General features: G+C 45.2%; 7 protein-coding genes across 12 annotated transcripts; 4 read left to right on the forward strand and 3 right to left on the reverse strand.

Moving 5' to 3' along the window:
• Window positions 1–2,080: 2,080 nt before the first annotated feature.
• On the reverse strand, window positions 2,081–4,207 carry otk2 (off-track2). The gene is made up of 3 exons (NM_138561.3): window positions 3,751–4,207; window positions 3,186–3,679; window positions 2,081–3,097 (listed from the first exon to the last, which is right to left on the reverse strand). The coding sequence occupies exons 1-3, from the start codon at window positions 3,821–3,823 to the stop codon at window positions 2,363–2,365; spliced, it is 1,302 nt and encodes a 433-aa protein (NP_612571.1). The 5' UTR covers window positions 3,824–4,207; the 3' UTR covers window positions 2,081–2,362.
• A 341-nt stretch (window positions 4,208–4,548) lies between these two features.
• Mppe (Metallophosphoesterase) lies at window positions 4,549–6,642 on the reverse strand. 4 transcript variants are annotated; one of them, NM_138562.3, is made up of 5 exons: window positions 6,158–6,642; window positions 5,977–6,086; window positions 5,658–5,920; window positions 5,027–5,507; window positions 4,549–4,966 (listed from the first exon to the last, which is right to left on the reverse strand). In NM_138562.3, the coding sequence occupies exons 1-5, from the start codon at window positions 6,181–6,183 to the stop codon at window positions 4,779–4,781; spliced, it is 1,068 nt and encodes a 355-aa protein (NP_612572.3). In that variant the 5' UTR covers window positions 6,184–6,642; the 3' UTR covers window positions 4,549–4,778. The 4 variants fall into 4 exon arrangements, with proteins under 4 accessions (NP_612572.3, NP_001286326.1, NP_725099.2 ...); NM_001299397.1 differs by having other exon boundaries at window positions 5,027–5,534; NM_165861.2 differs by having other exon boundaries at window positions 5,977–6,092.
• Window positions 6,643–6,919: 277 nt separating this feature from the next.
• Window positions 6,920–12,660, forward strand: pds5 (precocious dissociation of sisters 5). 2 transcript variants are annotated; one of them, NM_001259342.2, is made up of 14 exons: window positions 6,920–7,167; window positions 7,230–7,590; window positions 7,652–8,037; window positions 8,101–8,308; window positions 8,367–8,535; window positions 8,599–9,340; window positions 9,405–9,668; window positions 9,726–9,819; window positions 9,882–10,727; window positions 10,793–10,929; window positions 10,991–11,070; window positions 11,132–11,397; window positions 11,470–11,760; window positions 11,824–12,660. In NM_001259342.2, exons 2-14 carry the CDS (start codon window positions 7,510–7,512, stop codon window positions 11,914–11,916), a joined length of 3,657 nt encoding a protein of 1,218 aa, NP_001246271.1. In that variant the 5' UTR covers window positions 6,920–7,167; window positions 7,230–7,509; the 3' UTR covers window positions 11,917–12,660. The 2 variants fall into 2 exon arrangements, with proteins under 2 accessions (NP_001246271.1, NP_610719.1); NM_136875.4 differs by having other exon boundaries at window positions 7,488–7,590.
• Window positions 12,661–12,880: 220 nt separating this feature from the next.
• On the forward strand, window positions 12,881–15,195 carry CG8321 (uncharacterized protein). 2 transcript variants are annotated; one of them, NM_136876.3, is made up of 3 exons: window positions 12,881–13,367; window positions 14,423–14,645; window positions 14,711–15,195. In NM_136876.3, the coding sequence occupies exons 1-3, from the start codon at window positions 13,070–13,072 to the stop codon at window positions 14,811–14,813; spliced, it is 624 nt and encodes a 207-aa protein (NP_610720.1). In that variant the 5' UTR covers window positions 12,881–13,069; the 3' UTR covers window positions 14,814–15,195. The 2 variants fall into 2 exon arrangements, with proteins under 2 accessions (NP_610720.1, NP_001286328.1); NM_001299399.1 differs by having other exon boundaries at window positions 13,146–13,367.
• CG43191 (uncharacterized protein) lies at window positions 14,856–16,100 on the reverse strand (the record flags this gene model as incomplete). The annotated part of the gene is made up of 4 exons (NM_001259343.1): window positions 14,856–15,318; window positions 15,374–15,502; window positions 15,612–16,022; window positions 16,088–16,100. The coding sequence occupies 4 exons, from the start codon at window positions 16,098–16,100 to the stop codon at window positions 15,164–15,166; spliced, it is 708 nt and encodes a 235-aa protein (NP_001246272.1). The 3' UTR covers window positions 14,856–15,163.
• A 132-nt stretch (window positions 16,101–16,232) lies between these two features.
• 128up (upstream of RpIII128) lies at window positions 16,233–17,786 on the forward strand. Its single transcript, NM_080485.6, has 4 exons — window positions 16,233–16,399; window positions 16,532–16,652; window positions 16,706–17,546; window positions 17,612–17,786. Exons 1-4 carry the CDS (start codon window positions 16,358–16,360, stop codon window positions 17,712–17,714), a joined length of 1,107 nt encoding a protein of 368 aa, NP_536733.1. The 5' UTR covers window positions 16,233–16,357; the 3' UTR covers window positions 17,715–17,786.
• A 189-nt stretch (window positions 17,787–17,975) lies between these two features.
• Window positions 17,976–21,558, forward strand: Polr3B (RNA polymerase III subunit B). Its single transcript, NM_078982.3, has 2 exons — window positions 17,976–18,936; window positions 18,988–21,558. The coding sequence occupies exons 1-2, from the start codon at window positions 18,054–18,056 to the stop codon at window positions 21,516–21,518; spliced, it is 3,414 nt and encodes a 1,137-aa protein (NP_523706.1). The 5' UTR covers window positions 17,976–18,053; the 3' UTR covers window positions 21,519–21,558.
• The last annotated feature ends 643 nt before the right edge of the window (window positions 21,559–22,201 follow it).

Below are 22,201 nucleotides of genomic sequence, written 5' to 3' on the forward strand. Positions count from 1 at the left end.
ACTATATAACCGAGAGGGGTGGTGCCCACCCCATTTCCTCCTTCCCCCAAAAGTCCCAAACCCCGCCCCTGATTAACAGTCCGGGCCCTTTGTGATTATATCTGCGTGGAAATGCGTGTGTGCGGTTATCAAAGGCTGGCCATGGCGATGCCCAGAAGGGCGAAGGGACCGACCATCCAAAGTTGGGCCTCCAGTGCGCTTTTCCACCTCCCATTTCCCAGTGCTCGCGCTGACTCTTCGGACGAACGACAGTTATTGATGTCATAAAGTTGGAGATTTATGCCATCGCCTGGCTGGAATGTAGGGCTTATGTTTTATTATAGGCCTTGTTTTGAATTTGGTTCCTTTTCGCCTTCGCCTCCCTTGATTTTGGGGTGCAAAGCGATCGGGCGAACCGAAGCTGCAAATGGTGTGTTAATAATATTGTATTAACTTTTCATATTGCAAAGGGGTTGCCAAGGGGTAATATGTTAATTGGATAAGTCGCACGATGCCACAACTTCATTTATTTCAAAAATATGAGACCCTCTTTGCTAAATCAGTAGATAAATACATACATACAAAAAGTTTCAATTTGAAAAATTTTATTTTCGAAATCGCACTCTTTGTCGGAAGTCTTAAGTATATCCTTAGAAGATCGTTACAAATTTGATTGCTCTGTTCTTGGAAAGTTTTAAACGTTGCAACTTATTCCTGGCCAAACTAGAAAGAAATCTTTTCATCTTTTAGGGTCTTTCGACTATACCGCCATCCATATATGTTTAAGTTATTATTTCGAACTGCTTACCGTAACTCAACGCCTCGCAATCGTATAATTTTATGGAGCATCCCAAAAGTTGCAACGGATTCCGGCTAGAATCCAAATCGGAATGCCGCCCATAGCAAACATCAAACATTAGAAGGCATTAAAATAAATTTTAGTAACGCGGCCTTTGCGTAGACTAAACAAAATAAACATACGTACATATATTGTAGTACACAGCGTTTGAAGGTGTTTTTGGGCTGAGGCCCGCCCCGTGCGCACTTACTATAAACAAATAAGGCGAAAAAGTACCAAAAAAAAAGAAATAGAAAAAAAAGGGGGAAATCGAAGAAGAGGAAAAACATCAGCGGAAGGGCCCCCAACAACAAGTTTTTAATGCATGTCGATGTCGTCGTCGCCGCCGCAGATCAAAGGCAAATCGCCTATACATACATATGTACATATGTAGGTGCATGGTACATACATATAGAGAGGTTGGGGTGCTGCATAGGATACCATACCATGCCATACCATACCATACCACACCATACCAATCCATTTGATGGGCGGCTGGTGGAAATGCAGGCAGGGGTGGTCGTAGTCGCAGTCGTTTAATTGCACTTGCCGCTTACTTTTTTATCTGCTGCCTGGTGGCGGAGTAACCTGCGCATGTGTAGTTGCCTTTGGATAACGCCTTTGATGTGTGGTGTGCGCTGTTTATTCGAGCGCTATAAAAAGCCATAAAATATGCATAAAGCACACTGGCAATTGGAGATTGCCAGCATATGCCAATGGAAATGGACATGGAAATGAAGCGATTAAGTGCAGATGCCGGCAATTGAAGGGAAATTGTCGCTGGATATGCTTTAGATGGAAATTCCCTACAAGATGATGGGTATGGGTGACACTGCCTCAAAGGATGGCATATCATGGTGCAAGCTAGTCAAAGAATCCAAAACAAATTGTTAAGTAATTTGGCATTGGAAGGATACCTTTTTCCTATCACAAATATAAGATATACTATTCAACATGTTGATAAACTATAATTGCTATGAAGAAACTTTCATTGTTTTAATTAAACGAAAGAAGAAACGCTGGAATGTCGCGCTATTTTACGACTTTTTATCGGAGGGGGGAGGGAGGGTTGCCTTTATGTGCAGCAAACTTCTCCGTCTGTCATAAAAAGCGCATAAAAAGCCATGGCAGAACACTCATCCGGGTTCCATGGGCTTTACGGCCGTGCCAAGTGGGCTTCCAATTTACGATGGAGCAGCGGAGGAAGTTTACGAGCCCCGCACAACGCTTGTCCGCCGCAAAAAAAAGGAGATTGAAACGATTGCGCTATAAAATGGGGCTCTATGAGAGCCATAAAATATTTATTCTACTAAAAAATAACTGTACATGGGATATATACACAGAGACACACACATGCATAAATACATAAAATATTTATATATATATAAACTAGATAAATATATAAATACAAATAGATTTCTGGGGGATTTCACAAGTTCCTTTTTGATTCTCAACAACAGAACGGAGTAACTTTCGAGGGGCATGTTTAGCGAGATCATGGAAAGTGGCTGAAAGGTTACTCCACAGGCGCAGGAGCACTACTCCTCACACAATATCGTCGGCCACCTGCGACTCCTGCTCCAGTATCGTGCTCTCCCTCAGCTTGCTCTTCAGATTCTTGCTGGAGTTGGCCTCCGTCAGGCAGGGCTCGTTTTCGTGATGGTCGTGCTCCTGACCATCGGTGGGCCCATTGACATGGCCATCTTCCAGCTGCACCTTGCCCAGGTGACGACGATAGCGGTACCACACCTTTAGGCCAAGCACCAGCACAAAGTACAGGAAGGCCAGGCAAATGATCACAATGATAATCCGGGTCACTATTGAATTGGACGCGGATTTACTTGACTTCAACACCAGCAGAACATCCTCTCGCTTCAAGCCCGCACTGCTGCCAATGGTGCAGCCGTAGCGACCCTCATCCTCTGGCCGAACATTGCGTATCTCCAGAGTTCCGTTCTCCATTAGGGAAAAGCGTTCCGGATCCGTGTTATTCTCGTTCAAGTAGGTGAGATCCTTGTCCCATTGAATGGTGGGTTTTGGCTCTCCGATTGCCTGGCAGTGGATCACGGCAGTTCCGGCTTCTGCGACCTCGATGGGTCCCTCCGGCGGAACACTGAACTTCGGGGCCACCACCACATTGATGGACACGGTGGCCGTGATTTGACCCTGGCTATTGGAGGCGATGCAGGTGTACTGACCCCGTTGCTCGTTGCTGACCTGGTTGAAAATCAGCGTGCCATTCTGATCGGTTACGTTAACAGGGAGAGGTAGCTGGGTTTCCTGGAAGGATTGAATTATATGTAAGTATTAAATGTTGCATCATGCAACTTTAATTTGATTCGAACATTCAAAAGAATGCAATGCTTACCCTCATCCATTTGACTTGTGGAGCAGGCGTTCCCTGCGCCTTGCAGTGGACCTTACTAAGAGTTCCCAACTCCAAGTTTTTGGAGGTTGGCTGTGGCACGAACTTTAGTTGCTCAATAACCAGGAGCACCCCACTGCTGGAGCTGGCAGCCACGGAGTCGTCGATGACCAACTGGCACTGATACTGACCGGCATCGCTGGCCAGCACGCTTGTGAATTGCAGGGCGCCACTGTCCTTGCTCAGCGCCACACGGGAATCCTCCCGCAGCATGGTTTCCAGCTGTGGTTCGCTCGTTGTGCTGTCCATCCTGCCCAGCTCTACTTGACGCAACGTTTTGCTATCCTTTCGCCAGCGCAGGATGACGCTGCTCTTCTGAAGATACCCATCCGGCAGTTGGTAGTCACAGGGCAATTGCAACGAACTTTGTTCCTTGATGGTAATCGAGGATTTCGGACCCCTTGAGATGCTCACATCCTCAAATGATGCTGGCGCGGCTGTGGGGCAGATAGTGGAGGAGTTATTGGAATGAGAAGAAAAGATGAGTCAGTCGGCCGACTTAACTCACCGTAAGAGCAGAAGATCAGGCAGAAGAATCCCAGGCCGCAGCCCAACAATCGTCGTCTTCCGTTCAGCCCCATTTCGAGCTAAAGAATTCTTTTGATTTCACTTCGTACTTCCTTCGCTTCTTTCGCACAAAACCGGTGTGTGCTCTTCTTTTCTTCTTGTTTATTTGCCGATTTTTGAAGGAATTCCGTTTGCCTTCGTCGGTTTCTGTTTCAGTTTCAGTTGCTGTTTCGGACTCTGTTTGCCCCTTGCTTCACTTCACCTCACTTCATTTACTCCGCCCGGAGTGGTTTATGGTTATTTTTATGTTACGCACACGCGTCACGCTTTATTATCCTGCCACAGAGGCAGAGCCCGGGGATCTTGCGAGCGATTCGGTTTCAAGGAGACCCACTGATGGTAACGCTATCTCGTGACCAGGGCACAACCTTCCGCGTTCGGTTTCGGAACTCTACTGACGCCGCATCGGGCTAATTTACCGCTGGCAGCCGGCGCACGGTTCGCACATGCGCCCTGTACTGCACCCAGTATTTCCCGTTATTTCTCGTCGGATGAGAGCGACTTCGCTGGTACTACTTTTTTTTAAAGACCTACTACATTTTACGGTTGCTTTCGGTGAAATAAGTAGTAAACGTTAAAAAGTGCGTTTTTTATAATACAAATGAATACCAATAGTATTTTCTTATGATGATTGACATTTGTTTATTTTCGAATTTTATGTATTAAATTTAACAGCTCTATAAGTATAAACCAATGAGATTTTCTTCGAACTGTTAAGGCCTAATTAAATAAATAAATTAAATTAAATTAAATTTTTTAATGAATATGGATGGAGGACATTGGTTACATTTTTTCACTTATTGGAAAACAAATTTAGCACTTTATATCAATTTTCATTGCTACTACTCAACTTTATCCGAATATAAGCTACTTGTCTATAAATACGATTTTAATTCAATTTTGAGTTGTATATTCGAGCAATTCTTGAGAATCTTGGGCTTATTGTCCATGACGAGTGGAAAGTGCAGTCTAAAATTGCGGTATAGTCGAGACGCGGTTATAGAGCGTCTGCCTTTTGGCCACGCGGAAGGGACAACGTGTCATCATCTTAAAGACGACGAAACCACAGACGACGAATAGTCCCCAAAAAACATAGGTGAAGAGCAGGATAAATCGATTTGGCTGCCACAGCACCGTGTAGCTCAGATTGTAGTTTTCTGTAGTCAAAAGCAGGGCATTACTTCCATGGACAATACAAAAGATATTTCCAAACTTACCCAAAACCGCGTAGCCCAATCCGATCTTGGACTTTCCCATGCGATACGAGCAAGTGGGCACCATTATCTCCAGATAGCTGTGCTCCTGCTCTTTGAGGGCCTTCAAGTCAAAATGCCTCACGGAGTTTTCATAAAAGTTGATCACCTTGGTGGAGGGGTAAATAAATATTCTGGATTCATGCCAGTGTCCTGAGAAAATGATATGTGGATCCAAGTCGCTGATGATGGCTCTCAACAGGGGTCCTCCGCCAATGAGCAGCGGGGCATGGGATACGCCAATTCTTAGACGATCCGCATTGTTATCCCTATCCGGGTTGCTAAAGTCCAATAGCATGCGGTTTATCTTGAAGAAGCGTAATCGATTGTCATAGTCAAAGAGGTCTTCACTCATGAATTCGTTCTCAAAGCGTCTTTGGTTCGAGTTGGATATGTAGTCGCCATTCTCGCCGCCAATATCATTGTCACCCGGCACATGGACGCGCTGAAAAAAGGCAGAGATCATGCGGAACTGTTAGGTTTTAAGGGGTCAATCCCATTCGCAAAGTTGTATAATCGCTTTGGAAAAACTTTAAATTGAAATAATTATAGGTGCAACAACAATTTAAGGTGAAGCAAAAGCAGTACTCCTTACTTTTTTGTAGTTCTTATTCTGATAAATTCGTCTGAACCGCTGAACGTACTGCTTGTACTCTTGAGCCGTGGCAATGTTGCCTTCGTCCAACAGATCGCCCAGGAACACTATGATGTGAGGCTGTGTAAAGGCAAGAGCTCGCTCGAAAGTCTTCGCCAGGTATCTATCCGAATCGTACCTGGCTAAAGGACTGTGCGAAGATCGATCGTAGGAGTTTCCCAGTATCTGGGGATCAGCAATAAGCAGCAGGCGCGTGCAATTATCTATGTGGGAAAAATAGCTTGTTATGATGCGACTCAAAAACTGTGTTACGGCTTACCTAGTTTGCAATCGATTGGCTGCCAACTGGACTGGGCCATGTAGTAAACTATAAACTCGTTGAAGAAGACCAGCAGCAACGTAAGAGCCACAAAACCGCGGCACACTAATCTGTTTCTTTCGGGGATTATGGAAGGATTAAATAGTTTCGGTTAACAAAAGTAACGTCAACTATGACCCACCTATTGACGACGCGCAAGGAAGCCATAATCCCGGCTATGCCGCATCGGTTTGGATTGCTTGATTAATACTTTCGGTTGTCCTCTGGCAAATGCAACTGGCTTACATTGCGTCTCTATATGTACAATCTATATTTAAATACGCACTGCCCATGCAATATTTACGTAAGAATGCTCATATTTTCGGGAATGTAGAGCTGCTGCAACGGACGGCGCACATCTGACCACAACCGGCCCGCATCATCGCTTTCAGGGCGCACACGCTTAATTGGATTAGAAAGCAAAACATCTAGAACGGCCGGAACGTTGTGTTGCGTCCATTACCACATTCCTCCGATGTTTCGCCAATGCGCGCCATTGGCTTTTGAACGCGGGCAATTCCGTTACAGCGTTTGCCGGCTCCAGGTGCCAATAATTGTGCAATTATCTTTATCCTATGTTTGCACTTCTTGCGCCGCGACGGCTATGTGGCAACGCTACAGCTGTTTGCCAAGCACAACAAACAAAATTAGAGGTGAGCGCGTGATTAGCACTAACTGAATGCTCAAAGCAAAACAAACATGATACTCAAATGTTGTTCTTAAGTAAATTTATAAATACAGTTTAATAAGTTATTTATATCCCGATTTCATTCCGATTATATATCCGATTTCGTGACACGACCCCTTCCGCTCTCCTCGCTAGCACCAACAACACGTCAATGCTAATCAGCTGAAATGCAATCATGTACTAATCTGCGAAGAGTCTGGCCACACTTCCAAAAAACCTCTGGCAACGCTTCGTGCGTGGATTAATGGCGTGCCACTCCACATAAATGCTCCTTGGTTTTTGCTTATTTTTAACAACATAAGCACCGCAAAAGACTCTTGTAACCGAACATGTGTAAATAGCTGGACAGGATCAATCCCATCCATAGTGCAGTGATTCGAAGGAGACGCGCGCTAAGCGGTCATCGAAAGCAGGGGTTCGCAAAATTGCAAAAAAATTGTGCCGCTTCCTGCCCGTTGTGAAAAGTAAGATTCCGAGTTCCAAAAACTGCGCCGCAGTTTAATATAAAACATTGGGTAAATTGCAGTGGCAAGGGCGCTACAATTTGGGCGCTCTCTATTTGTTGTTTGCGAAAAAGAAATAACCAAACAATATTGGCCACTCTGTGTGCTTGTGGTGCTGCTGCCCATGTGTGTGTGTGCTTGTGTGGAGCTTCGTGCTTGTGTGTTCGTGATGCCACCCTCCTCCACTTTTTCAATGTTATTTTGAGGGTCGCATTCGTTGTTGTTGCTGTCGCACGGAATTGTTGCACCTGCCACTGAATCCTTGAAATCCTGGCTTGCAGGTAGCTCCCATTGGCGGTGAGGATGGCGGACATAGTGTACCCCACCGGATGCCGGCCGCTGGTCGAGGATTTGGGCACAGACGAGCTGATAAGGCGCCTCAAGGTGAGTCCTGCCCCTGGTTCCCTTAGCAAAACTTCTCACTTAGAATGATTCTGTTTTACAGACCCTCGCCAATGTTCTGCAGACCATGGACCAGGACGACAATCTCTACCAGCAATACATACCATTGGCCCTCCATCTGCTGGACGACTTCTTTATGCAACATCCATCCCGTGATGTCCAGCTCTTAATCGCGTGCTGCGTGGCGGATGTCCTGCGGGTTTATGCGCCAGAGGCTCCCTACAAAGAGCAAGATCAAATCAAAACTATATTTAAGTTTTTTATCAAGCAACTGCACGGTCTGAAGGATCCGCGCGATCCCTCTTTCAAGCGTTACTTCTATCTGCTGGAGAACCTTGCTTTTGTCAAGTCTTTTAATATGTGTTTCGAACTGGAGGACTGCCAAGAAATCTTCCAAGACCTGTTTAGTACCATCTTCAAGATTGTCAAGTAAGTCGAGCTCTTCCTTTATCCTGCGAACTCTTTATAATCACATGTTATATAATTTTCTAGTGACCAGCACAGTGTCAAGGTGACTAACTTTTTTCTAGATGTGCTAAGCCCGTTGATCACAGAAGCCGACAATCTGTCGGTGGAATTGTTGGATCTCATTCTGATTAACATCGTAGAGCCGTACAAATCTAACAACAAGTTTGCCTGCCAATTAACAGAACAACTTCTCACTAAAACGGGCGATGCTCTCGAGTCCACCATCAAAATGGTAATATTTCGTTGATCTTTGGTGCACCACGTTATTCAACCTAATCCCTGATCTACAGTTCTTTAACCGTGCTCTGGTCATGGATAAGCCAAACACAAAACTGTCCATTACAAACAAAATCTATGATATCATTTACGAGCTTAACCGCATCAATGCAGGCTTGTTGTGTTCAGTGCTACCTCAGCTGGAGAACAAACTGCTGTCCACGGACGATGCTGAGAGGCTAAGTGAGTAATTTATCAGCATGTACCTCTATTTGCATATTAATAAACATATTTTCGTTACTACAGAGGCAACCACTCTCTTGTCTCGTATGTTCTCCGAAAAGGACTCGCAACTAGCGAAAAAGTACCCCAACCTGTTGAAAATCTTCTTTGGGCGCTTCTGCGACATCACCGAACCAGTTCGCATCAAGTGTGTTCAGTCATCCATGCACTTCCTGCTCAATCACCCAAGTCTTCAGCACGATATCACCGAGAAATTGCGGCTTCGAAATCACGATCTTGACGAAGTGGTCCGCCACGAGGTGGTAATGGCTATTGTGGAAACTGCCAAGCGCGACTTCACCCTCGTTCTCGAAGCGCCCGATCTACTAGAAATTGTGCGCGAGCGGACGCTAGATAAGAAGTACAAAATTCGCAGGGATGCGATGAATGGTCTGGCCTACATCTACAAGCGCGCAATTTGCGAACCCAACGATCTAAGCACTGGCCTTAAGGTCAGGGTTGACTGGATTAAGAACAAGATACTACATGGATACTACAAAGTGGGCTTGGAGGACCGCCTGCTTGTGGAACGCCTACTTATCACCTGCCTGGTTCCCTATAAACTAGCTCCGGAAGAGCGCATGAAGAAGCTATATCATTTGCTAGGCGATCTCGATGCCAATGCCACCAAGGCTTTCGTCGAGCTGCAGAAGAACCAAATGAAGACACGCAATACGGTCAGTGATTGGATCAAGCTACACCACTCTAAGGAGTTCACGCCGCGCGTACTTAGTCAGCTCAGCGCCAAGCAGGCCAACATTGCCAAGTGGGTTCTATAATAAGTTTTCTTTTGATAGTTTGTAACCAGTGATGTGTTTTTTTTTCTTCAGACTGCTTCCAGATCCCCTAAAAGCGGCAGAGTACCTAACCCAGTTTAGCAACAACCTGCGAAAAGATGCTCAGCTCCTACGATGCATTAACATTGTCCTTAAACGCGACGTAAGCTGTCGGGAGTGTGCTGACACGATGGGAGTTCTCCTGAAAAAGCTTGGCGCCCACGTCCAATCGAATCTGTATTACAACACAGTTAAGATGCTGATTGAGCGCGTGGCATCAGTGATGGTGGACAAGGAGTCTATTGGCGTACTTATTAGGTAAATTGCTTTTAAGTGCCCTTTTGCCAGACTTAATCCGGTAATCTTTTTGCTCAGCCTAATTGAACAATGCATCGAGAAAGGGTCCATGTGTGAAGAGATCGGAATTTCGGCTCAGGAAGCGGGCGAGCGCGGACTCAAGTTGTTGGCCGTGAGTATAGAGATAATTTAAGTTATGATACAGAAATCCATTTGATTGCTTTATACTTGCAGATGCTTTCATACGTCTTTTCGGCTCATTTCTTCACCGATACTTCGCTGCGTCATTTAATTTCCCTGCTCAGTTACGAGCAGGATTATGTTGCACCACTGGTGCTAAAGACACTAACTCATCTGGGGCGCTATCAGCCACTCATTGACGACCCTACACCGGCTATTCTCGACGAGCTGGCTCCGGTGTGCAAGGACTTCGCACTTATTGGAACCCCCAAGCAAGCAAAGCACGCGGTGCGATGTATTTTCGTAAACAGCCAGTCGTCGGCTTCCACTGATGGAGCAACAAGTGGAGCTGGAAGTGCGTCCACAACTACACAAACAGTGCATCCTATTTTCAACGAGATCATCGAGACGCTTCGCCTAAAACTGACACCAAACTGTGAGCATCAGCGCACAAAGATTGTGACCTTGGGTCACATTGCCTACAATATGCCACAGGCCTTCCTAACGCCCATTAAGAATATGATTGCGCGACGAATTGTCAAAGAGCTGCTTATCCAAGAAGTTCCTGCGCAGCGAGACTACGAACTGCCAGAGGACAGTGATTGGTGTGCCCAAGAGAAACTACCGCCGGACACTCTATGTAAGCTGGATGCGCTCAAGGCTATGGCCAGGTGGCTTTTGGGATTGCGTACCGATGAGCACGCTGCCCAGAAAACATTCCGAATGCTGGCGGCGTTTGTTAACCAACGAGGCGATTTGCTCGGCCAGAACCGTCTTTGCGGTGCCGAGAAATCTTGGCTGCGCCTCGGGGCAGCCTGCGCCATGCTCAAAGTGTGCGAACAAAAGGGCGTAGGTGATCAGTACAGCGCTGAGCAGTATTTGCAGCTTTCCCAGCTGATGGTGAGTAGAGACATTCATCTTGTGCTTAGAACTTAGTCTCAATGTCTATCTCGGTGTTCCCGTAGGCTGATCCGGTGCCAGAAGTTCGGGAAATCTTTGCTCGCAAGCTGCACAAAGGATTAAGCAGAAGTTTGCCCAGGAACTGTTTGCCGCTGGACTTCATGGGCTTGTATGTGCTGGCTGGTCTAGAGACTGAGAGGAAGTGAGTAGTTCAAGAAACCATCCGATCCGTTCGGAGAAGTATTGATAAATATTTTCAACAGATTGCAAGACCTTGTGCGTCACTATGCAGAAACGGATGTAAACAAACGGCGGGAATATCTCAAGACTGTGGCTATGACATGTAGGTGTTTTACTTTTGGAATCATATTGTGTATTTTAACCATTAAATCAAATTATTCCAGCTCCCGACAGCTCAACGGAGTCACAATCATTACACATACTACCTGACTACATGCTGGCTTTCGCTATTCCCGTGCTGGTCCACGATCCACGCTTCACGAATCACGAGGACTACGTACAGCTGCGCAAGATGGAGAAGTGCCTGCGTTTCATTCTGGAGCCGCTGATGGCCAAACGAGAAACGTTTGTCCATAGCTTCTACAAGCAGCTGCTGCAGCTGATAAAGCATCGCGAGTTCAGTCTGGGGTCGGACAAGCGCGACAACTATGTATGTCACTCAATCATTTTCCCAGGCTTTCCCTTCTAAATTATATTTATACATATATTTTTCGGTTATCAGAAAATGTGGGCGCTCTGCGATCTTGCCATGTACATTATCGACTCCAAGTTCAGTCCATTTGATGGCAACACGAGCACCTTTTCCATGCCGCTGGCTTTGCCAGAAATGTATTATAAAGAGCCTGCCGTTGCGAATTTCCAAAACAATGACGTCTATATACCGCTGGACGTGTATACGCTGGGAGCCAAATCCACGAGCAAAGCTGCCGCAACAGCAATGACAACGTCGCGAGCAGCAGTGGCTCCAAAGAGACCGGCGGAACAGTCAATCATGGATGATGAAAATCCGCAGGTGAGTGAGGTCCTTGGAAAATACTGAGAATGAATCTAACTAGTGTGTGAAATTTGATTTCAGGAGAACAATCTGTTCGACAACATACGAGCGGCTGACACTACGGAGCCCATGGCCAAACGAACGCGCGCAGGAGCCGCTTCAGCCAAATCATAGGGGCTGGGATGGCGCAGATTGGAGGTGGAGAGAGCGCATACTTGTTAGTTTAGTTATGTTTAGTCTAGGCGCCTAAGTTAACTAAATATTTAAGACGTAGGAAAGACCACGATAGTTGTTAAACCGACACTACCTTTATCCACACCATGCAACTCACAACTAAGCACCCAGAATTCGGATTGTTCAGTTTCGCATTCAGTATGTACTATATCAATTTTGTGAGATACACCAAAAACACAAACATCAAAAAAAGAAAAACGAAAAAAGTGTCGAAAAATCTGTTAACCGCAACTCTGTAAAAGTAATTATTTATCATTTAAAATGTTTTATCCTGTTCTTTTATAGTGTTTGATTTATTGATTGATTTTACCATTATTCTTAGACTATTGTATATCGAATAAAAAAAGGAAAGTATATCGCGCATAAGTTAAAGTACGAAGTAAAGTAATGAAAACGTAAACAGAGCCTTATTAAGTAATTAAAATTAACTTTTCTATGATCGCAGTTAATTTTTAGTTAATGTAACATCATCATAATACATACAATTGTCTCGTTAAATTCAACAAGTATGCATTCAAAATGCATTCAAAAAGAAAACCTAAAAGCGTAAGAATTGGAAAGAAAACTACAAAGATAAAAATAAAATGAATACACACATTAAACTATAAAACATGTACATTAAACAATTATTATGGTTTTTAAATTACAAATAAACGTATGATTATTATTTAAATGTTAAAATGGATATCGAAAATGGGCTTTTAGTTTAAATTATTAAAATGTTGTACTTTTTTAATATAAAGTAAGTTTAAAAAATGGCTAAAATATAATTTTTGTTTCTAACTTTTTTCTTTTCAATTTCAAAGTCGCTCTTAGGAGGGCTAAAACTAATTTGAATATTGATAACAAATGAACTATCGATAAGAGGCCGTCGATAGTTCACGGTGCAACATCAACTCTCCCATCACTAGTTCCAATTGCATTTTCTGCGTTGTTTTTTTTCGGGGGTGTGACGTTTTTCTTGTTGTTTTTGTGCTATTGTGAAATAAACCAAACAATTGTCGAGTTAAATAGACACTGATTGTTGTTTTGCCGCGCAGTTCGAACAACGAAAACTAATTCCAAACAAAGCTTACGCCGGCAAAACCACGAAATGCAGGTGGAACCAGCCGAAGTCGGCTGTGACGTCACGCATCGCCAGCAGGAGAAAAACAAAACCAATGGGATTTTCTCAACGGCAGTCAGAAGTAAAAAAAACGGGCAACCGAACGGACGGATCTACACCTCCACGCCGAAGACCTCGCATCCGAAACTTGAGCACTACGTAGGTGTTGCTAAACCCTCGGAAAAGGGGCGAGTGGGAGTGGTGACCGCCCTCGATCCGCTGATCAAAAAGGTGGCCCTTCTCTTTGGGACTCTTATCATTGGCTACAAAAGCGTCATCTTAACGAGTAAGTGTGCCAAGCTGGGGGCTAAACGTAAATATATTGTGGGTTTATTGGATTTCCATTTGTTTATTTCTGTATATCCCCGGTGTGGCGGGGGTGGGAATTCAAGGTTGCAATTGTCGGTTGCGTCGTCTTTACTCGCACTTTGTTTATATTCTCGCGTTTATAAATAGTTGAAGTTCGTGTGATCTCATAGCGGTGGTGTTTGTTCCCCCTGCATAAGCCGCCGAATAGCGAAAAAACGTCTATATAAGGAAGGCAAATTGTTTGATGCGCATTAGCCGTCTCATTTGCATACAAACGTACTGAAGACCTTAGAAAAATCGTCAAAGAGTGATTAGTTGCTTCATCTTTGAGGCAAAATGCCATTAGTTAGTTAATTGTTTGCCCAGCGGCTATTAGTTATTCATCTACGCTTAGCTTAACGGTATTTAGCACTGGGCTTTCGTCACGCGACACATACATGTATATTCTAATGTATGTAATATAAACATTAGAAGGTACCGCTAGAAGGCCCAGGAAAATAACGAATTTTACATTTCTGACGATATAGCAATCTTTATTTGCTGCAGGTTTTGCATTAGGGTGGCTCCAAAAAAAGTGCGACAAAAAATTTAATAAAGTTTAACAAAGCTCAAAGAAAAAACACATGTTTAATCAACTATTTGTTAAATAATTCAAACATATAAATTTGATATAAGCAGAAAACAAATTTTATACATTGTCGAGAAAAGAAATAATTAAACCAATACAAACGAATATTTATTTCCAATCTTTCCCATCGGTCCAAATCTATAAAAAGCGCAACCTTGCTATTTATGGTGTAACGAATGGGGTTTCTGTACATTTTTGCAAATTTCTTTGCCCACTAATTCTTTCCATTTAGCCAAATTGCTTTGATTCCCTCATAGCGTACATATCTGACTAATAAATTTGAACCACCCTAGTTATAAACCCAACATTTTGACGTGTTTATCACGCTAGGACTGATAACAGTGAAATCAATAGAACGACACTCAAAATGAGATACTAACGAGCTTTGGGCGTTCTCTTTGCAGTGCCATACATCACGGGCGATTCCATCCAGGTGCTGAGCCACCAGGTGCAGAGTAGGTGGAACGAGACCTTGGTGTGGGCCACCAGGCACCAGCTGGGCTCCAGGCTGAGTCCCCTGCTGTGTGGCCTTCTAGTGGCAGCTTTCGCGTACGGAATCGTGTACTTGGACAGCGCGGTGCCCGGCGTAAATCCCCCCTCGCCCTTTACGCCGCGTTCCAAGAAACGGTAAGCTCTGGGGAAATCACCTTTAATTATTCATTATAACATGGAGTCTTTACTTCAATTTGCAGTTTCCGCGAGGAGAAGACTGCCTCGATGCACTTGGGCTACTTGTGCGCCCTGTTCTGCGGATTTCTGGTCACGGTCTTCATGTACTTCGACTTGTACTCGTAGAACTGAATACCCATTTCCTTCCAATTAGTTCAATAAGTTCACCAGTATTAGACTTTATACGCCCACTTCGGAATTTGTATTTGTTGTAGTCCTTGAAACTGTGCAATGCTCCTGGAGAGAATCGTCAGGGGGCATTTTGAAGCTAACTTATTTCCTAGGTATATTAATTATAAGTTACTAACTCTATAAATTATTCATGATTTGTAAACTACAAAAGTACAAAATGAAACATTTCACTGTTGATTGGAGGCCAGGATCGAAAAGCTTAGGCTAGCATATTTATACCTTGTGAAAAGTACACTATCGCCTGGCCTAAAAATCTCAAGAAAACTGTATCCTTAAAAAATAAATTACTTTTGCATAGTGTTTTGCAATAAAATATACGAGGTAACATTTTCAATGCGCAGAAATTGCTGTTGCCAGTCAATGTCGCTTACCTGGTCAATCTTAAATGTTTTCAAGCGATTTTCGCCAATAAACTGGCCCACGAGATGGACAAAGCAGCCTTTTAATGAATAAAACTTTGGTTATGTAATGGTTATCAGTTTCCTGCATTTTACCTGGGCTCCAAGTACTCATAACGCCTTCGAAATCGTAGTAAATTCCCTGAAGGACGGGCCCCGATTCTTTGTTTCGCACGAGCAAGGTGTGTTCTCCACGTTTTCCCACAATGATCCGTAGCAATTTTCCTGAAAAACGATAATTAATGATTTAACTTGCCAAATTTAGCGATATTAATCATTCTGTTTAAAATGTATATAGTAATTTGATTTTGAATGTATTTCAGTTCAGACCCACCGTAAACATTCCAAATAGCATTAATTTCCGGATACATTTTTTGAGTTTTAAGGCAGAAATCCACGCGACCAATTAAACTAATTAAGTTTCGTCCTGGCTTCAACATCGGGGAGCTTGGCAACTCCGCTGATTCCTTTTTGGCTGACATTTCGCAACTGGATTTTTCCAGAATAATCGGTGATGGAACGTTCTCCTTTTTGGGCTGAACTTTCACAGCTTCCTCCACGAATCCATCGTATATTAGCTTATTATCCTTACGACAGACAGTTAGTTTTGTTTGCCGCAATTGGGTGCTATTTTTGCGCAAAAGTTCAGCGGCCGTTGGAAAACTGCGATTCAATTGCGAGACGTTGTTGGTCAGTTGGCTCTTAAATTGAGCTTGGTTGTTACCCAGAGGGGTGCGCGGTTTAACTGAAACAATGTTAATTTTTTGTTAATTTATAAATAGTTCTCAGTATTTAATTGCGGAACTTAACCTTTAGCAAACATTCTTGCAGCCATCAAATTGTAACGGCTATATTCCAATCAGCCTGACCATTTTAATTTTGTCTAAGAATACTTTTACGATTCGTTAAGTGTTGGCTAACGTTGGGAATCGACCACATTACTGAACAAATCGATTGTATCGAATACATATCGATTGCACCTCCAACTGTCCACGCGAGAGTTTTATATATTTTATTTTTACATGCATATTTGTTGATAACTGGGGTTTTCTGTGAACCGCGTTTAACTCTCAGCCAGCCATGAGCACAATATTGGAGAAAATCTCGGCCATCGAGTCGGAGGTGAGTGGAACTTGGAGTACCTGCCGATCTTACAGAAACTAACCTGTCTCGCATCCATTTACCCCGCGGATTCCCCCCTGGATTCTATCTAAATCACCGGGTTGTTGGACCACCTTCTCAACTGAATCCTAGATGGCCCGAACCCAAAAGAACAAGGCCACCTCGGCCCATTTGGGTCTACTGAAGGCGAAGCTGGCTAAGCTGCGACGCGAACTGATTTCCCCCAAAGGAGGCGGCGGCGGAACCGGCGAAGGTAGGCTCTTGGATATATAATTCAGGCAATCACTAAACATTATGTATTTCCAGCTGGCTTCGAGGTGGCCAAGACTGGAGATGCCCGGGTGGGATTCGTAGGGTTTCCTTCTGTGGGTAAATCCACACTGCTCTCCAACTTGGCTGGCGTTTACTCCGAGGTGGCGGCATACGAATTCACAACGTTGACCACTGTGCCGGGATGCATTAAGTACAAGGGCGCTAAGATCCAGCTGCTGGACTTGCCCGGTATCATTGAGGGCGCTAAGGATGGCAAGGGTCGAGGTCGTCAGGTGATTGCTGTCGCTCGCACCTGTAACCTCATTTTCATGGTGCTGGATTGCCTGAAACCGCTTGGCCACAAGAAACTCCTCGAGCATGAATTGGAGGGCTTCGGCATCCGGCTTAACAAGAAACCACCAAATATCTACTACAAGCGGAAGGACAAGGGTGGCATCAATCTGAACAGCATGGTTCCGCAGTCCGAGTTGGACACGGATCTGGTGAAGACCATTCTATCCGAGTACAAGATCCACAATGCGGACATCACCCTGAGATACGACGCCACTAGTGACGACCTCATTGACGTTATCGAGGGCAACCGCATCTACATACCCTGCATATATCTGCTGAACAAGATCGATCAGATCTCCATCGAGGAGCTGGACGTCATCTACAAGATCCCGCATTGCGTGCCCATCTCGGCCCATCACCACTGGAACTTTGACGATCTGCTGGAGCTGATGTGGGAATACCTGCGACTGCAGCGCATCTACACCAAGCCCAAGGGCCAGCTGCCCGATTACAACTCGCCCGTGGTACTCCACAACGAGCGCACCAGCATTGAGGATTTCTGCAACAAGCTGCATCGCTCCATTGCCAAGGAATTTAAATAGTGAGTGCGCTTCACTTTCCCTCTGTTCCCTTGGTTATAATAACATTTATGTATTTCCTTCGTAGTGCGCTGGTTTGGGGCTCATCTGTGAAGCATCAGCCACAGAAGGTGGGCATCGAACACGTTCTCAACGACGAGGATGTGGTCCAGATTGTGAAGAAGGTTTAGACTCTGTGCAACGATAACACTTTGATTACTTGATGGCATTTTTTATTCGAAAATAAAAAACGAATGTGCTTTATGTGTGCGTGGATTTAAGGCGGCTTAAGTTTAAGAAAACCCTCTAATTTTTATTTTATCAAATTTTTTAATTGGCGCGCACAGAGGTAATTTAAATAAATTAAAGCTAGATTTAGCGGGAATTAATTTCACTGCCAGCTCTATGGGAATAACTTTGCTATCACTTGCCCAAGTATATCGATAACCGATAGGTAAAGAAACCGCATATCGAAGAACCTCATAGCACGCTGTTTTGTTGACAAACTTAAATTAAATTATTATAACGAAATGGTGGAGCTAAAGATGGGCGATCACAACGTGGAGGCCACCACCTGGGATCCCGGCGACAGCAAGGACTGGTCGGTGCCCATTAAGCCGCTAACGGAGAAGTGGAAATTGGTGCCGGCATTCTTGCAAGTAAAAGGATTAGTGAAGCAGCACATTGATTCCTTCAATCACTTCATCAACGTGGACATAAAAAAGATTGTGAAGGCTAACGAGCTGGTTACCAGTGGAGCTGATCCTTTGTTTTACCTAAAGTACTTGGATGTGCGGGTGGGCAAGCCGGACATCGACGATGGCTTCAACATCACCAAAGCGACCACACCGCACGAATGCCGTCTGAGGGACACCACGTACTCCGCCCCCATCACCGTGGACATCGAGTACACGAGGGGAACCCAGCGGATCAAGCGGAATAATTTGCTCATCGGAAGGATGCCCCTCATGCTGCGCTGCTCCAATTGCGCCCTTACCGGCAAGTCGGAGTTCGAGCTGTCCAAACTGAATGAGTGTCCACTAGATCCTGGCGGCTACTTTGTGGTGCGAGGTCAGGAGAAGGTTATCCTCATTCAGGAGCAGCTGTCATGGAACAAGATGCTCACCGAGGACTTCAACGGTGTGGTGCAATGCCAGGTTACCTCCTCCACACACGAAAAGAAGTCACGTACTTTGGTGTTGAGCAAGCATGGAAAGTACTACCTCAAGCACAACTCGATGACGGACGACATACCCATTGTGGTGATCTTTAAAGCTCTGGGCGTAGTTTCCGATCAGGAAATTCAATCGCTAATTGGCATTGACAGCAAATCGCAGAATAGATTCGGTGCCTCTCTAATAGACGCCTACAACCTGAAGGTCTTCACACAGCAAAGGGCTTTGGAGTACATGGGTAGGTTTGTTTACCCTAGTTAAATTTTGTTCTTAAAATACCTTTTTTTAGGCTCCAAGTTGGTGGTCAAGCGTTTTCAGAGTGCCACCACAAAAACGCCATCGGAAGAGGCCCGTGAGCTGCTGTTAACTACCATTTTGGCGCATGTGCCTGTGGACAACTTTAACTTGCAAATGAAGGCCATCTATGTATCCATGATGGTGCGTCGTGTTATGGCCGCCGAGCTGGACAAAACGCTCTTTGACGACCGCGATTACTACGGCAACAAGCGACTGGAGCTGGCAGGTTCTTTGCTCTCCATGATGTTCGAGGATCTGTTCAAGCGCATGAACTGGGAGCTTAAGACCATTGCGGACAAAAATATACCCAAGGTGAAGGCGGCGCAGTTCGATGTGGTCAAGCACATGAGGGCGGCACAAATCACAGCGGGACTGGAGTCTGCTATCAGTTCCGGCAACTGGACGATCAAGAGATTTAAGATGGAAAGAGCTGGCGTAACGCAGGTTCTGTCCCGTTTGAGTTATATCTCAGCGTTGGGAATGATGACGCGTGTGAACTCGCAGTTTGAGAAGACGCGTAAGGTGTCGGGACCCAGATCTCTGCAGCCCAGTCAATGGGGTATGCTGTGTCCCTCGGACACTCCAGAAGGTGAGGCCTGTGGTCTGGTCAAAAATCTGGCTCTGATGACGCACATCACCACCGAAGTTGAGGAGCGACCCGTTATGATAGTGGCTTTCAATGCTGGCGTGGAAGACATACGAGAAGTGAGCGGTAACCCCATCAATAACCCGAATGTATTCCTCGTCTTCATCAATGGTAATGTTCTGGGTCTCACCTTGAACCACAAGCACCTGGTGCGGAACCTTCGTTACATGCGCAGAAAGGGTCGGATGGGCAGCTACGTGTCTGTGCACACATCATACACCCAGCGATGCATCTACATCCACACGGATGGCGGTCGTCTGTGCCGCCCCTATGTAATTGTGGAGAACCGTCGCCCGCTGGTGAAGCAGCATCACCTGGACGAGCTGAATCGAGGGATTCGTAAGTTCGACGACTTTCTCTTGGACGGACTAATCGAGTATTTAGATGTGAACGAGGAGAACGATTCGTTTATCGCCTGGAACGAGGATCAAATAGAGGACCGGACTACACACTTGGAAATCGAACCCTTCACTTTGCTGGGAGTTTGTGCTGGATTGGTGCCCTATCCTCATCACAATCAGAGTCCCAGGAACACCTATCAGTGTGCTATGGGTAAGCAGGCGATGGGAATGATTGGCTATAACCAGAAGAACAGGATTGACTCGCTGATGTATAATCTGGTGTATCCCCATGCTCCTATGGTGAAATCCAAGACTATCGAGCTTACCAACTTTGACAAATTGCCTGCTGGTCAGAATGCCACTGTGGCAGTTATGAGTTACTCTGGCTACGACATCGAAGATGCGCTGATCTTAAACAAGGCGTCGATAGATCGGGGATATGGACGCTGTCTGGTGTACAAAAACTCAAAGTGCACTGTGAAACGGTATGCGAATCAAACCTTCGACAGAATCATGGGTCCCATGAAAGATGCGCTGACGAACAAGGTTATCTTCAAGCACGACGTTCTGGACACTGACGGAATTGTGGCTCCAGGCGAGCAGGTTCAAAACAAACAGATCATGATTAACAAGGAAATGCCCGCGGTAACATCGATGAATCCGCTGCAGGGTCAGTCTGCACAGGTTCCCTACACCGCAGTACCCATTAGCTATAAGGGTCCCGAGCCCAGTTACATCGAACGCGTTATGGTTTCCGCCAATGCCGAGGAAGACTTTCTCATCAAGATCCTGCTGCGCCAGACACGTATCCCCGAGATCGGGGACAAGTTCAGCTCTCGGCACGGACAAAAAGGCGTGACTGGGTTGATTGTTGAACAGGAGGATATGCCCTTTAATGACTTCGGCATCTGCCCGGATATGATAATGAACCCACACGGATTCCCCTCCCGTATGACAGTGGGTAAAACGTTAGAGCTGCTCGGCGGGAAGGCTGGTCTCCTGGAGGGCAAGTTCCACTATGGAACTGCGTTCGGGGGCTCCAAGGTGGAAGACATTCAGGCGGAACTGGAGCGCCATGGTTTCAACTACGTGGGCAAGGACTTTTTCTACTCCGGCATCACAGGAACACCACTGGAGGCCTACATCTACTCGGGACCCGTGTACTACCAAAAACTGAAGCATATGGTGCAGGATAAGATGCATGCCCGTGCCCGGGGACCCAAGGCGGTGCTCACCCGTCAGCCGACGCAGGGCAGGAGTCGTGAGGGTGGCCTTCGTCTGGGCGAAATGGAACGGGATTGTCTCATTTCTTACGGAGCTAGTATGCTGATCATGGAGCGTCTGATGATCTCATCGGATGCCTTTGAGGTGGATGTTTGCCGGACTTGCGGCAGGATGGCCTACTGCTCCTGGTGTCATTTCTGCCAGTCGTCGGCCAATGTCTCTAAGATATCCATGCCGTATGCATGCAAACTGCTCTTCCAGGAGTTGACCAGCATGAATGTGGTGCCGAAAATGATTTTGGAAAACTATTAACGATGCAATGGCCTGAAACCGAATAAAATAATTGTTATATAATAATAATGGTTAATGATGGAAACTAGCTTAGGTTTTCCAATATTTTTGTAAAAACGAATGGTGTGTGAACTCTGGCAAGGGCAAAAATCCTACGCATTCATTAAGTTTCCATGACCGCGAGCTGCAAATGTCAAAATGAAGAGGTTCAAACGAAGTCAGCGAAAGAAAGTCCTCTTGAATTTTAACGAGGTCCTTTTGCATATCAGCTTTCTGTTCGTTAACAGGCAGACGCAAGCTGTTACTGAAAAGGACTGAGCCGTGTTAAATCGCTTATGTTATCCTTTTTTTTTATTGCGCAAAGGATAATTAGTTGTGTCTGCCCTTTTGGCCGAATTTAAAACGTCTGTGTCTGGACAAAAGATTAAGTTGTTAAGATGAAATGTTTTTTGTTATTCTGTTTCTTTGTTTGCTCTTTGTCCTTATAATCCTCTATCTTATGTGTATTTTGTTTTTTGGCTCAGTTAAACTAAACATTCTCGAGCGGCTTGATGCTTCTTAGTAAAACCAATATCGCCAGGCGTTGATTTATTGTTTTCCCTCGATATTGCCTATTGCCTGATTGCCCGTGAGGCAATTACCTGTCACCTGGCTTCGAGGTGGAGCTCAACCCAGATTCCGGCCGATGTGTCAACGTGTCCGTG

This window comes from Drosophila melanogaster, chromosome 2R (assembly GCF_000001215.4).
Source record: "Drosophila melanogaster chromosome 2R".
Lineage (NCBI taxonomy): Eukaryota > Metazoa > Arthropoda > Insecta > Diptera > Drosophilidae > Drosophila > Drosophila melanogaster.